The sequence below is a fragment of the Triticum dicoccoides genome, chromosome 6A (genome assembly GCF_002162155.2).
Source record: "Triticum dicoccoides isolate Atlit2015 ecotype Zavitan chromosome 6A, WEW_v2.0, whole genome shotgun sequence".
In the NCBI taxonomy this organism is placed as follows: domain Eukaryota; kingdom Viridiplantae; phylum Streptophyta; class Magnoliopsida; order Poales; family Poaceae; genus Triticum; species Triticum dicoccoides.
Window position 1 is genome coordinate 621,119,953 of NC_041390.1, and position 12,775 is coordinate 621,132,727.

A 12,775-nucleotide genomic window follows, 5' to 3' on the forward strand; every position below is an offset into this window, starting at 1 on the left:
AAATTGATGAAGAACGGGAGTCGATTTGAATATTATCAGGCCATCTTTGATATTTCCTTGCTAGGTTCATGCTGAGAAATATGCTTTGTTATATAAGTTTGTTTCCAATAAGGAATCATTTACCGTACATTCAGTATCTTGGACAATGTTTCCTCTGTCCTGTTTAGGTTGGAATCTTGATTAAATCGGTCATGCAGTAGTACATTTATGCTCTATGCAGCGTTCGGTGGTTATTGGTTAGTACTGAGTGCATTGTGTTGCAAATTTTTCATCATTTTCAGTTAATCAGGAATAAGCTCATGCATGTTAGCTCAAGTTTCGTGTGTGAAAAACCAGCATGTAGCTTCATGCTTCATGGACAAAACTATGAGAGATAGAGATCTCTGAAGATGTCTTGTTGAATTCAAATCATTCACCGCGATGAGCTTTCTGCCAATTTTGATCATTGCAACTCACTTCTATTACGGTTATATCGTGCATGGGTGTGAGTGGTTTTTCTTTGTCTGTAGGTCGTTTTTATTCTCTATAATGCATGTAGGATGGGACTTAATGGCTGAGATGCATCATGACTTAGTATAGTAGATGGTCACTCATGCCATGCTTAGATGGATCATATATAACCTTATTTCGTGTTAGTTGGCCTTGATTGAACATTTTCTCTCTTCTATTGTGGGGCAGTTGTCCGGTGAGTTCGTTTTGCATGGAAATGGCCTATAAAATGGAAACTGATTTGTAGGACAACACTCACTATGGTCACTATTCAACATTTATTTAGTTTCTAAAGTTGATGCTGGTAGTGGCAAAGCTATGCCAGAAGCTAGATGCACAATTGAGATCCATATCATCAACAAGTCTTCCTACCAGGTGCACATTTATTTAGTTTGTGAATTTGATGCTGGTACTACTTCAGTGAGTTCATTTGCATGGAAATGGCCTGTAAAAGCTGCATTTTCCTTTCTCATTTCTTTCATCTTGATAGGTGCACTCTTCTCTTATTAATAATAGTTGCATCGTTCATTCATTCCCTGCTATGTGTAGGATTGGTGGTGGCGAACATGGCAGCAAAGTCTTGATTCTACCTACAGTTCAGAATGTCTAGCTCTGTAAGTGTACTCGCAAGTATTGTGCTCGAACATCGTTTTACCAGTGGAGGAGAAACATTTTTTGTTTGTGAGCCTCCATTGCTAGAACAAGACTGTGCTCCTGGCTACTTCTTGCTAGCTTGTAGTGTGACAGAGGAAGGAAGGATGACGTGGTTGTGAAGCCTGAGGCCATGATGATGGATGGACACGTTGGTTGATTAGTTTCTTCTTTTCGGAATTGTGAATAATAGCAAGCAAATGATAGCTTGCTTGGTGTGTTGCTTTGGAGTAGCAAGTAGCTAGCTAGCTCTTACAGATCAAAATCCTACTAGTGATGCTAGGAGGAGGAGGTAGAGCACCCAACTTGTATTCCTGCTCACACATGTATATATGTGATATCTTAGTTATAATACCATACATAATTGTTATGGTCCTCAATCTTTGGCCACCGGACGTGTTATGTTGCCGAAATTTCTAACTGAAATTCTGACGACTTGTCAAAATTTTGGCCTTGTTTGTAGGGAAATAAAAGCTTTAGGGTGTTGCCTGCATGTGTGACCAATGTGCTTGGACTTATGATTAAGCTTGCTTTGACTAAAACCGGAGCATCTTCATCCCTTTTGGATGTTCAGTTACCTTTATGACTGAATATGCAACATTTTTTGGTTCAATCAAACTCAAAAATCTCACTGTTTGTGTATGAATGAACACTTCATTTTGTCTCTCTGTTGTGATGATATTGTGGTCTTTGGATGCTTTCTAGATAAGCAAATTTATTCTCAGGCATAATAGTAGGAGCAAAATCAACAAGATACCTATCATGAGATACTTGATTTACATAATAGTGGCGTTAATGTGGGTACATAGGTGCGATTGGCAAATGATGCACTCACACGCCCATATAGTTCTCCATTGAAACTAATATGGATGTTGCTCGATGAAGACCTGATTTTTCAAGATTCTGGAAGATGCATAAGCTCACATAGTTGTTGAACCTGTTAGAAGTATACATATAAAACCAAAAAAAATGTGTGATGCCTCGGCGTATTGGATCATGTATTGGACAAATAGAGAACTGAATGATAAAACTGAGAACAAATAGACTAGGACACATGTCGCAATTCATCTAACCTTGTGGGACCTAAAAGCAAACACGAAATGAATAGCATTAGCAAGTGAACTGAGACTCCACTTGAGTGTCCTTCCCTATTGCCTGGTTGAACGTGAAGACTTTCAGGCTGCAGACATAAGTATGGACAACGATACTTTGAAAATGATTGTAGGCGGTCACATGTGCCAATGGTATTGAGCAACATAATGATGCACGGAGTTGACATGCCTTGATTGGTCAACATGTGATCCTTCAGTCAGGGGCGTAACTAGCATTGGGATACGTTTAGGGCTAAACTAGCTTCAGTGATGCACATTGGTGATTTTCTATACTTTGAGAAGCAATTAGAAGGGTTGTTGTTACTAGACCTGGGAGCTGTCCGGGCTAGGCTTGGGCGAAGACATCACCATTAAGAAACACGCAATAAGCGGATTGGCTATATGTAAGTAGGCCGAAAAATTATTTTGGGTAAATCAAGTTTTGAACCATAGATTAAGATCCAACCATCGTACTTCTCTCTCCAGCTTTCCTCCTCCTCCAACCATTCTTTCTCTCACAAAATTAACTTACCCAAATTACAAATTCAGTCAACTTACATATAGCAATCGTGCGTAATAAGACATCCCCGCAGCTAAAATAACAAAAAATGGAACACTCCTCAAAATTTAGTCAGCCAAAAGTATCATGAAGAGTCACACAACATTCTCTAATACAAACTTTAAGTTGTAAGGTTTAATTACAGTCACTTGGTTCATGGTCAATTGGCTCATTTGATCAACCAAGTCTTTAAAGCTATATAGTTCACGTGTCGTGTTCGCAAAAATAAAATAAATATTTACAAGAAGAAGGCCAAATCAAAACAAAATTACATTGGGCAGAAATCGCCGGTGGTGCCGGTGCTGGCGCTGGAGGAGCTGGCTCGGTCGGAGAATAATGTTAATTTGTTACCCCTTGTAAACTAATATAAAAATATTTAGATCACTAAAGTGATCTAAACACTTGTATATTACTTTACGGAGGGAGTACAAGTCAATAAGCCTTCGAGAATAGGTTTCTTTAAGAAAAAGTATCATGAAGACTCACACAAACATTCTCTAATACAAATTTTAATTTATGTAAGTATTACATCAAGTGTTTAATTACAAGTCGCTTGGTTCATGGTCAATTGGCCCATTTGATCAACCAAGTCTTTAAAGCTATATAGTTCGCTCACCCGCAAAAAAAAAAAAAAAGCTATATAGTTCACGTGTCGTGTTCCCAAAAATAAAATAAATATTTACAAGAAGAAGGCCAAATCAAAACAAAACTACATCCGGCAGAAATCGCCGGTGGTGCTGGTGCCGGTGCTGGCGCTGGAGGAGCTGGCCCGGTCGGAGAAGGCGTCGGCGGGGGCGGCCATGGCGGAGACCGTGTCCCTGTAGGTCTTCCTGACGGCCCAGAGCGCGCGGCAGCAGTCGTCCATGCTGGGCCGCTCGTCACGGACGGGCCCCATGCACCGGAACGCTAGCTCCAGCACGGCCTCCACGGCCGTGGCCGCCGCGCCGGTCCGCAGCAGGCACGGGTCGAGCACCTCCTCCGCCGCCTTTCCCTCGACGAGCTTCCGCATCGCCCACCGCGCCGTCAGCCGCTCCTTCATCTCCCGCTTGGGCTCGATGGGGCGGCGCCCGGACACCATCTCGACGAGGAGGACGCCGAAGGAGTAGACGTCGCTCCGGTCCGTGAGCTGGCACGTCTTGAGGTACTCCGGGTCGAGGTACCCCGCGGTGCCCTTGACCTGCGTGGACACGTGCCTCGCCCCACCGCCCCCCTCGCCGTGGCCGAGGCCGCCGGCGCCGAGGCGGGCGAAGCCGAAGTCGGCCACCTTGGCGCGCAGCGAGGCGGTGAGCAGGATGTTGGAGGACTTGATGTCGCGGTGGATGATGGGGTGGTCGGAGTACATGTGGAGGTAGGTGACGGCGTGGGCGACGTCGATGGCGACGTCGAGGCGGGCGGCGAGCTCGAGGAAGCGGCCGTGGCGGCGGTCGAGGTGCTCGCGGAGGGTGCCGTTGGGGACGTGCTCGATGACCACCACCCGCTCCTCGCCGTGCTCCAGGTAGCCGTAGAAGCGGACGAGGCTCTGGTGCTCGATGCGCGCCATGATCTTGACCTCGCTCCGGAACTCCACGTCCACGTGCGGGTTCTGCATCCGCTGCTTGGCGCGCTTCACCGCCACCACCGTGCCGTCCGGGAGCACGCCCTTGTACACGGCGCCGAAGCCGCCCTGGCCGATCTTGAGCGCCGGCGAGAAGTTGCTGGTGGCCTTGAGGATCTCCTCCATGGTGAACACCGAGCTCTGGAACTGGTACTGCTGCTGCGTCTGCGATAAGCTCCTCCGCCCGCCGCCGTACAGCCCTCCTCCTCCTCCTCTCCCCGTTCCTCCCCGGAGCATCAACGGCCGCCCGGTGCCGTAGCCGCCGAACGCTGTAACAGTAAGACCAACACAGTCAAGGTGACGAAGGAGAATAAGCAGACCGGCCGTCCGCCGATCGAGAAGAAGGGAAGGCTTACAAGGCGGCTTCTTGATGGCGTCGTCATGCGCCGGCGCTGGCGCCTGCTTGGACCGCTTCTTCTTGGCGGAGGTGGGAGACGACGGCGTGGAGAGGGAGCTGAACCAGACGCCGATGGACCGGAACAGCGACTTGGCCCGGCCGCTGCCGACGGAGAGCTGCTGCGACCACGCGGGGCTGGGCGCCAGCCCGAGCCGCTCCCGCCGGCCGGACCCCGACGCCGACAGCCTCCTACGGTGGTCGCGTCCGTCCATCTCCCACAGGCCACAGCTACGTCCACAGCTCCAGCCAGCGAGCCGGGCGGCGAAGTCGACGTACGGTTTATAGAAGAGGGCAAGGGCGCGGGCGCGGGCGCGACCACGTCCATCCAAGGAAGGCCGGCCAGCTAGGCAGCGGCGCAGCGCACGTGGGCCCTCCTCCCACCATACAATGTGTCTCTGCAGTGCTATCCAGTGTGCTGGAGCTGGAGCTGGACCGGGCAAACCATCCAGCAAAGAGTGGAAGAGTTCTCTACCAACTGCCACGAGCTCATCTTGATCAAGCATTTAAACGGGCACCGCAGGTGGGCCCGCCCCTCGCCATGGAATTACCGTGTGCCTCTGCAAGTGGGCCATGAACACTTCGGGACCCACATGCAGTTGCTGCAGTGTCTTTAGGCGACCTGGCATAAATAAAACGCCCATTGGCAGAGGAGAGAATTCTTCCACCCACACCATCCGTCTGCCAGATCAGCGGCAAGGATTCATTTAAGAATCATACGACTTGATTTCTCTCGAAAGTAAACTGCATAATACAGTGAAATTTGTCAGTTTTGCTTCTCATGATTCATAAACGCTATTTGTTAGACAGAAAACAATTTAAGGATAAGACCATTTCAGATGAATGCCTGCGAAGATCCACGGGCCGCGGGGAAGGGAGGGAGGTGATGTGGTTGGCCGACCCCAGGGTCGAGCCAGGACCTCGCCGAAGACAGTAACAACGTGAGGGGTAACCGGTGTTGCCGTGTTGGTGAGAAGCCTTTTTTCCTTTCCATTGCCACTCGAATTAGATAGCTATTACTCCCTCCGTTCCAAATTACTCGTCGCAGGAATGGATGTATTTAGAACTAAAATACATCTAGATACATTCATTTCTGCGACCAGTAATTCAGAACGGAGGGAGTAGTAAGCTCGATGTTGTACATGACTCAGTTGACGGAGTGAGGGAAATAATGCGTTGCGGCGCAATTAGGCCAGACACATACACAGAGAGAGAGAAGGGCAGGAGGAAGAAGAAAAGCAACCTCACCGTTCGTTTTCGATGAAACAGCTTGAATATGTTTGTTTTTGATACAACGGCTTGGATTTGTTCGTTTTCGATACAACGGCTCAGTGCCATTCCCTTCTGATCGATTGGACACATGATTTCAATTTTCACATAAGTGCTTACAATCGTAAATCATTTGAGATTTTCTTACGTCTTAAGTCAATTTGCGGAAAATGCAATTCCAATTCCTTTTCTATAACCGCAATTTCTAGAAAGTGTTCATAAAAAGACTAAATTGAAGTCAATCTTTTTAGAATCATCTTAAGACGTAAGAATACCTCAATCGACAAAATTATCACAAAAACCTCAGCCTTACGACTCTACGACTGAAGTTGTGCGTTCTAAAATTGTCTTAAGACATAGGAAAATGTCAGTTGACTTAGATATACATGACCCTATTTTATAAGACAATTGCCGAGTAAATGTGCTTGGAGGGACCGTGTCAATGTCCTCGGACGGCAGCCACTTGTGGCACAAGAGAGGAGCGCCAGCATTTCATCATAGTACCAAAACCGCTTGATTAAGTCTCAAGTGTGGCTTCGCTGTCACACCCAGACCTGTTCAAAGGTCAACCTTTATGGGATTACACGCAACAATAACTATGATAAATCTATCACCCATAATGCCCGGACAACGAGCTGAGCTCGCACATATTCGTCAACGAGAGCAACATCAGCAGCTAAAGAACAATTATGCCGGCGGTCAACGAGAGCAACATCAGCAGCTAAAGAACAATTATGCCGGCGGATAAAACTATGCGCCGCACCGGAAGATGGATTACTCAACAAGAAACATAAGATGAAAAACAGGGACAACTCGGATCACCAAACGGGAGAAGATTCAGGGGGTAAGGATATACAAATGAAGACACAATTCAGAACCAGTTCTTTTATACTTGATGTCACCCTATATCTAGTAAGTATGTGATGGTTTATACAGACGCTCGACGAATCACAGAAAACACAACCCAAAATCCAGAAAGCATGAAAAAAAGAGAGCTAGATTCAGAGTTTCGACTAGTATGAAGTGCATGTTGCAGATGCAGCCAGCTAATCCTCCTGTTACCATAAACAGCCACGGCTCGACACAAATGCTAGTATAAACATAGGGATGGATGTTTTTTTAGGTAACATATTTCTTGATGCTTGTGTTTTTCATTATTTCCCATTTGTTCTCCCAAGATGCATTCCAGTAGCACCTCCACCAGATCATAAGCAGAGTAGTTGCTGATTTTACTTCCCCATAGAGAAAAGGACTAGTACTAAACCTCCTCGGTAGGCACACACGAGCTCCTAGAGAAGATCCACCAGGGTCAACATGCTATTCATACATCTCATCTATCAAAGTTATCTGCAACATAGCACGAGAAGCTTTCGTCAAAGCAAGGTACCATATTTATTTGCAGATAATTTGTGCAAAAACAGAATTATCACAAATTGGGGACTTGAAAAGAAAACGATAGCCAATAACAAATCGTCACAAATATTATCGAAGAGATATCCACAGGTTGTCCTCTCATATTCATACTGATCAGCATCATCAGAAAGTTTGTATCTAAGCTTTTTCAGAATGATAAACACCTATTAAAGTATACCTTTCCATGCAACGTGTCTCACAATGAACATACATACAGCCATACAGGGCACGACAACAGAAAACACATTGACATGCGCCGACGGCACTGTCTTTAGTGAGCTATATGGGTTTTACCATACTAACCTGGTCACAGACTGGGCAAGTCTCGCTTCGCTCCATCCATTCGAGTATGCAACAAAGATGGAAATGATGCTCGCATTTGGTGATAGAGCGGGGATTTTCTTCATCATATTCTGGTGAGAGGACAAAAAGAAAGGTTATTATAAGGAATTTTATGGTCCAGCAAAACATACGGCTTAGATTTAGAACATCCATTGGTGCATCAGTGGAGGATAATGGGAGTGTCGCATGCATCAGCAACCAGAAACTACAGCATGATGAACTTCCTATTTTATATCTCATAAGAAAGGTCCACTATGTCAGGTTGCATGCATCCAGCAACAAGTGAACTGTTTAAGGCTCCAATGAAGAAAAGAAAAGACTTATAAGCATGCAGAATTATCCATCCACTGATATGAATGTATAAATAATGCATACATCTGAACCAAATGCAGAAAAATAACTGGAACACCAGCACTTGTTTGACTGACAGATTCTGGGTAAGATAACCCTCTACCATCATTAGAGAAATAACAAATGGTTATGTTTCAACTAAATAAGATCAATCTCTTCGGCAATTTACCCTGTCAACAAGAAATCAGCAGGCTATAGGAAGAGTAGCACAAACATGTTCATCCAGTTCCACAACCAAGTAAAGACAGTATCAACAAATGATCAAGAGAAAAACAACCTTCAAGGCAGATAGGGCAAACATCCTCCTCCTCGATCTTATCTTCAGGGGCACCTTTTTCACATGATTCGTATTCATCCACCTTCAGAGATTCCTGCTGATCATCTGTTTTGCTTTTAATATCTGACTTCTCCAGATCTGCACATGAAAAATTAAGCTTGCCTCACTACCATTACTAGGTTAATTCTAATAAGCCTAAAAAAATTCTAATTAACCTCAAAGACCATAAGAGCTTTACCTGGGTTTTCTGTAACTGGCAAACTAACATCATAAGGCAATGGTGCAGGTGGTGCCCGATAAGTGTCAGGAGTGGATGTGTCCAGGTTTGTGTCAACTGCGACTATAGCAGAAGCTGGAGATGACCCGTCAAAGGCAGAAGATAAAGGTTCATGCTCCTCTTGGTTTTGCTGATGCTGGATAAAGCAAAGCAAACAGTCTTAGCAACATCAAGTGACTAATAATGCCGTACTTGACAAAACAGAGGTACCACCTAGTCATTATTAATCATGACAATTTACCAACAAAAAGGAGGCTGTGATTTTTGCAGAAGTGTGTACATATCACATATACAACTTTACAGGTTTACAGCAAGTTCATATTGACTAAAGACCAGAGTCTACAATGCCAAATCATCAAGAACTGAAGACACACAAATGGGAGATGCACGCTGTAGGTAACATAATTTGTCATGTTGCACCAAAAACTGCAAAGAAGTCAGTTAAACTTGTACCACTCTGCTATTATAAGCATGTGCAAGTAAAACATCAGCTAATTCTGGAACACCCGCTGATGACTCGCACATGCCAGGTCAACAAGTATTACATACAACAACCTTAAATTAGTAGCAGAAAAACATAAAACAACTTAAATATAAATATATGAGTATCGTGATTGTGGATAATCTGATTTGATCTTCATATAAAAGAAATGCAAGGGAGACGGTAGAGACCACCCTGACACTGACGTCAGGTCATTCGATAGTTGACAGTGGCACACAAATCAGAGAACACTGTGAATTCACAGAGCATAAAACAGGGTCTACATACATAGATATGAACTGGTGCTCTATCCGCTTCCGCTCTTGATGCACAACAGCAGCAGCCACCCATTCTATCCTTGATGAAAGAGCTTAATCAGGGCTATCCTCTAGCTATTGTTTTCGTCTCTCATACCCTACAAAGAAACAAGTCCATGGTGATATAAGAAAGAACAGGGAATCATGATTTGAACAAGAAATACAGCATATGGCACAACTGCACAAGATAAGGCAAAGTGCGCCGGCACGCGACCATACAACTGTACAGGCACCTTGTTATTCTCTGGTTTACTCTAATAGAGCTGATCTAACACCCACAGAAATGACATATCACTTGTGGACATGACCTGACCACCATGCCTTCATACTACAAGTCATGCTAAACCATGCACCATACTCCACAATTTCGCATTCTAGCTCAGAAAATGGGCATCGGCAGTGCCACCGGAGCTTTTAGCCGATAGCAAATCGACCAATCGAGCACGGAGCTACCTACCGACGCAGCCTTATCCCCTGAAGACAAGGCAAGGCTTGCAAACAACACGAGTGCACCCCCATGTAGCCTTCACTTCAACTCATGAGCGAGAAAAGCATGGGCAAGTGTGCAGTGTGCCTGCAGCACCAACAAGACATGGATAGTGTGCCCAAACTCCAAACCCCCAGCGCAAAGCGTGCAAGCAAGTGCCGGATTGCGCCGGCAGGAGCAGGCAGGCGTCACCAGACAGCTAAATTCCGATCGAGGCCACGTTGATTCACAGCACTGAGCACCGTCCAGTTCACGGTGGGTCGATTGCAGGGGCCAGGCGGACGGCGTGAGGCAGCCGCAACCCCCCTTGTCCCCTTCCTCTTTTGCGTGGAGCACGCTATGCCGCTACTCTAAAACCACAGCCGGATTACCGAATCCGCGGGCGACGAGACGGATCGGAGCTACCCCCGAGAGGAACAGACGGGTATCTGGGCTCGCGGAACAAGGAAGACGACGAACCTCCTGCAATCCGAGCAAGCGAAGCAAAACCCGCGACCTCCTTTTTTTCCTCCGACGGAGCAACCCGAGCAAAAACCCCGACGCTCCTCCCGCTTCCTCCTTCCTCTTCTCCGGCGCGGGCGGCGGCGAGGGCCCGGGAATTCGAGCGGACCTGGGGGGGAATCGAGCGGAGGAGAGAATAAAAACGAAATTCATCCCGGGGAAGGGGAGGGGAATCGACGGCCAAAGCATGAGCAAGGAGCGCGCGGGGTCGAGCCGGAGACGGATTACCGGCGGGAGCGGGGGAAGGCCCGGCGGTGGCCGGCGGGGTTGCTGCTGGGGCGGGGCGGGGCGGGGTGGGGTGGGGTTTCTCCGTCCGCCGGGGCCGAGCGAGCGGGCGGGCGGGCGAGCTCCCTGGCTCTCGTGTGCTCCTCTCCTCTCCTCTCCTGTGTGGAGGGAGAGCGGGGGTGGTGCGCGGCGGTTTGCGGGATCCGGAGGGGCTTTTCTGCAAGAGTGGCCTGGGTGGAGACGAGGACCGAGGAACAATGCCTGCTCACCCAGTCAAACCTACTCCCTCCCACTGTGCGTGGGCCCACGGCGGTGCCCGGGCCCGCGCGTCACGCGGAGGGGACGGGTGCTAGCTGACACCGATAAGATCCTCCTCGCACTGGCGCCTCGCTTTCTGACGTCACGCGCTGGCTTTTTTCTTTTTCCGTTTGTTTTCTGGAGAGGGGGGGAAATGGCTGGGAGATGGCGAGGCCGCGGGATCGGGGTGCCACGGGGGCGGGACACGTGGATCTGGGCGTGTCGCTGACGGTGGGCCCCGGGGAGGTGCGGGCAGTCGCCTCCGAGTAGGGGCTGGTCGGCTGGGATGGTTGGACTTTCGTTTGTGATGCTAACGGGGTCGTCGACGTGGCTTTGACTCGACAGCGATGGCGCGTGTGTGTGTTTCAAGAGAAATCGGTGGTATGTGGTTAGGTAAGCTGTTTTGTGCTACTCGTGTCTTTGGTGGTTCTAGTAAAGAGAGAAAGGGGGCTACGCACTTGATCCGCAAGACATTTTCTCGCATGGCCTAACTCTAAGCTGCTAACATTAACTATGTTTATTTTGTTTTGTTTTGTTTTTGTTTTGCGATTATATACATTTGATGTTTCGAAACGGCATTCAAAACCGACGGCAGGCGGGTGCGTTCGTTTTCTCACATCTATTTTTTGCGAATGGACCTCCCGACGGTCGCGCGTGAGTGTGGACAACGCGACCATGAGCGAGGTGCTGGCCGAGCTGGATGTCGAAACAAGGCATGGGGCCCACAGACATTCCCGAGACGAGGCGTTGGCTGCCACACCTATCGAAACTAGGCAGGGGCCCCACATCACGCACGCGGCTGGGTGAGGGTGTTGATTGGTGCACCTATCGAATAGGGGGGTCGTAGCTCAAACGCTACGGGCTATTGGTTGGTGTGCATGTTAAAACAGGCCGGATAGGCCACATCACGCACGTAAGGGCGGTGTTTTTGTTTGCGTGTTTGTCATAACATGGGGATACACACACAATGAGGGCATTGGTTGCACTACTAAGAAATCTCTACTATTAAAGGAGGATCGAACGTCGTGATGGTTCGACCTTCTTCGATCCCCACCTCCCTTCGTACAGCCATGCCCGCAGCATCCCCACACGACAAGAAAAAAAATCAAAACTGATCCCGCACGACAGAAAAAAACGAAAAGAAAAACCCATGTACGCACGTCCCACCCCCACTCCCCGAATCCCTCGCTCCCGATCCCCTGTCCCCGAGAGCAATCGCCGCCGCTAACCTGTTCCTTTGCCGCTCGGCGGCAAGGCGGGAGTCTGACGTCTCCTTCTCTCCTCTCACCCACGGGCTCGAGCTTTCTGGCCGCCAACCCCTGCCCGCCTCCACTCTCCATCCAGATGCCCATGGCTCGGATCCACTTGCCCTCTCGTCGGAGCCATCAGCGGCGACCTCGGGGATTGGAGCTACTTGCCATCTCATTTATTCTTCACCCAGTCCAGGAGGTGCTCGACACGGGGAGGGCAACGAGCAGGACGGCGCGGCGGCAGCGGCAACGGACGACGGGCTAGGTAACCTTATCTCCCTACCATCGCTCCACACATCTCCCAGTAGGCTGTGCTCCAGCACTCCCTCGTTCACATATAGGGTTTCAGTAGTGCAGCGAAGCAGCCGATGGATCCGTTCCTTACACGCCGCACGACGAGGCAGTGGCGGCTGGCCTAGGCGGCCGCGACGCCCAGTAGTCGCAGGCCGTCGACGACCTATCCAACGACGTGAGCACGTCGCTGCTCCGTTTCAAACCTTAGGAGTTCTG

General features: G+C 48.5%; 2 protein-coding genes across 3 annotated transcripts; both read right to left on the minus strand.

The window, feature by feature from the left end:
* Nucleotides 1-3,286: 3,286 nt before the first annotated feature.
* Nucleotides 3,287-5,026, minus strand: LOC119318577 (calmodulin-binding receptor-like cytoplasmic kinase 2). Its single transcript, XM_037593157.1, has 2 exons — nt 4,741-5,026; nt 3,287-4,653 (listed from the first exon to the last, which is right to left on the minus strand). The coding sequence occupies exons 1-2, from the start codon at nt 4,991-4,993 to the stop codon at nt 3,500-3,502; spliced, it is 1,407 nt and encodes a 468-aa protein (XP_037449054.1). The 5' UTR covers nt 4,994-5,026; the 3' UTR covers nt 3,287-3,499.
* A 1,837-nt stretch (nt 5,027-6,863) lies between these two features.
* LOC119318578 (probable E3 ubiquitin-protein ligase RHB1A) lies at nt 6,864-10,906 on the minus strand. Of its 2 annotated transcripts, XM_037593158.1 has the most exons (7): nt 10,722-10,906; nt 10,452-10,602; nt 9,477-9,603; nt 8,669-8,843; nt 8,431-8,568; nt 7,764-7,873; nt 6,864-7,394 (listed from the first exon to the last, which is right to left on the minus strand). In XM_037593158.1, the coding sequence occupies exons 3-7, from the start codon at nt 9,537-9,539 to the stop codon at nt 7,365-7,367; spliced, it is 516 nt and encodes a 171-aa protein (XP_037449055.1). In that variant the 5' UTR covers nt 9,540-9,603; nt 10,452-10,602; nt 10,722-10,906; the 3' UTR covers nt 6,864-7,364. The 2 variants fall into 2 exon arrangements, with proteins under 2 accessions (XP_037449055.1, XP_037449056.1); XM_037593159.1 differs by lacking the exon at nt 10,452-10,602.
* Between the last annotated feature and the right edge of the window lie 1,869 nt (nt 10,907-12,775).

Excerpts from the sequence above, each read along its gene's own strand:
- LOC119318577 (XM_037593157.1), bottom strand. The coding sequence starts at position 4,993 with ATGGACGGACGCGACCACCGTAGGAGGCTGTCGGCGTCGGGGTCCGGC. Across the intron at positions 4,654-4,740 it reads CGCCATCAAGAAGCCGCCTT|CGTTCGGCGGCTACGGCACC; the intron begins GTAAGCCTTCCC and ends TTACTGTTACAG.
- LOC119318578 (XM_037593159.1), bottom strand. The coding sequence starts at position 9,539 with ATGGGTGGCTGCTGCTGTTGTGCATCAAGAGCGGAAGCGGATAGAGCA. Across the intron at positions 8,569-8,668 it reads GCCAGTTACAGAAAACCCAG|ATCTGGAGAAGTCAGATATT; the intron begins GTAAAGCTCTTA and ends TTTCATGTGCAG. Across the intron at positions 7,874-8,430 it reads TTGCCCTATCTGCCTTGAAG|AATATGATGAAGAAAATCCC; the intron begins GTTGTTTTTCTC and ends TCCTCTCACCAG.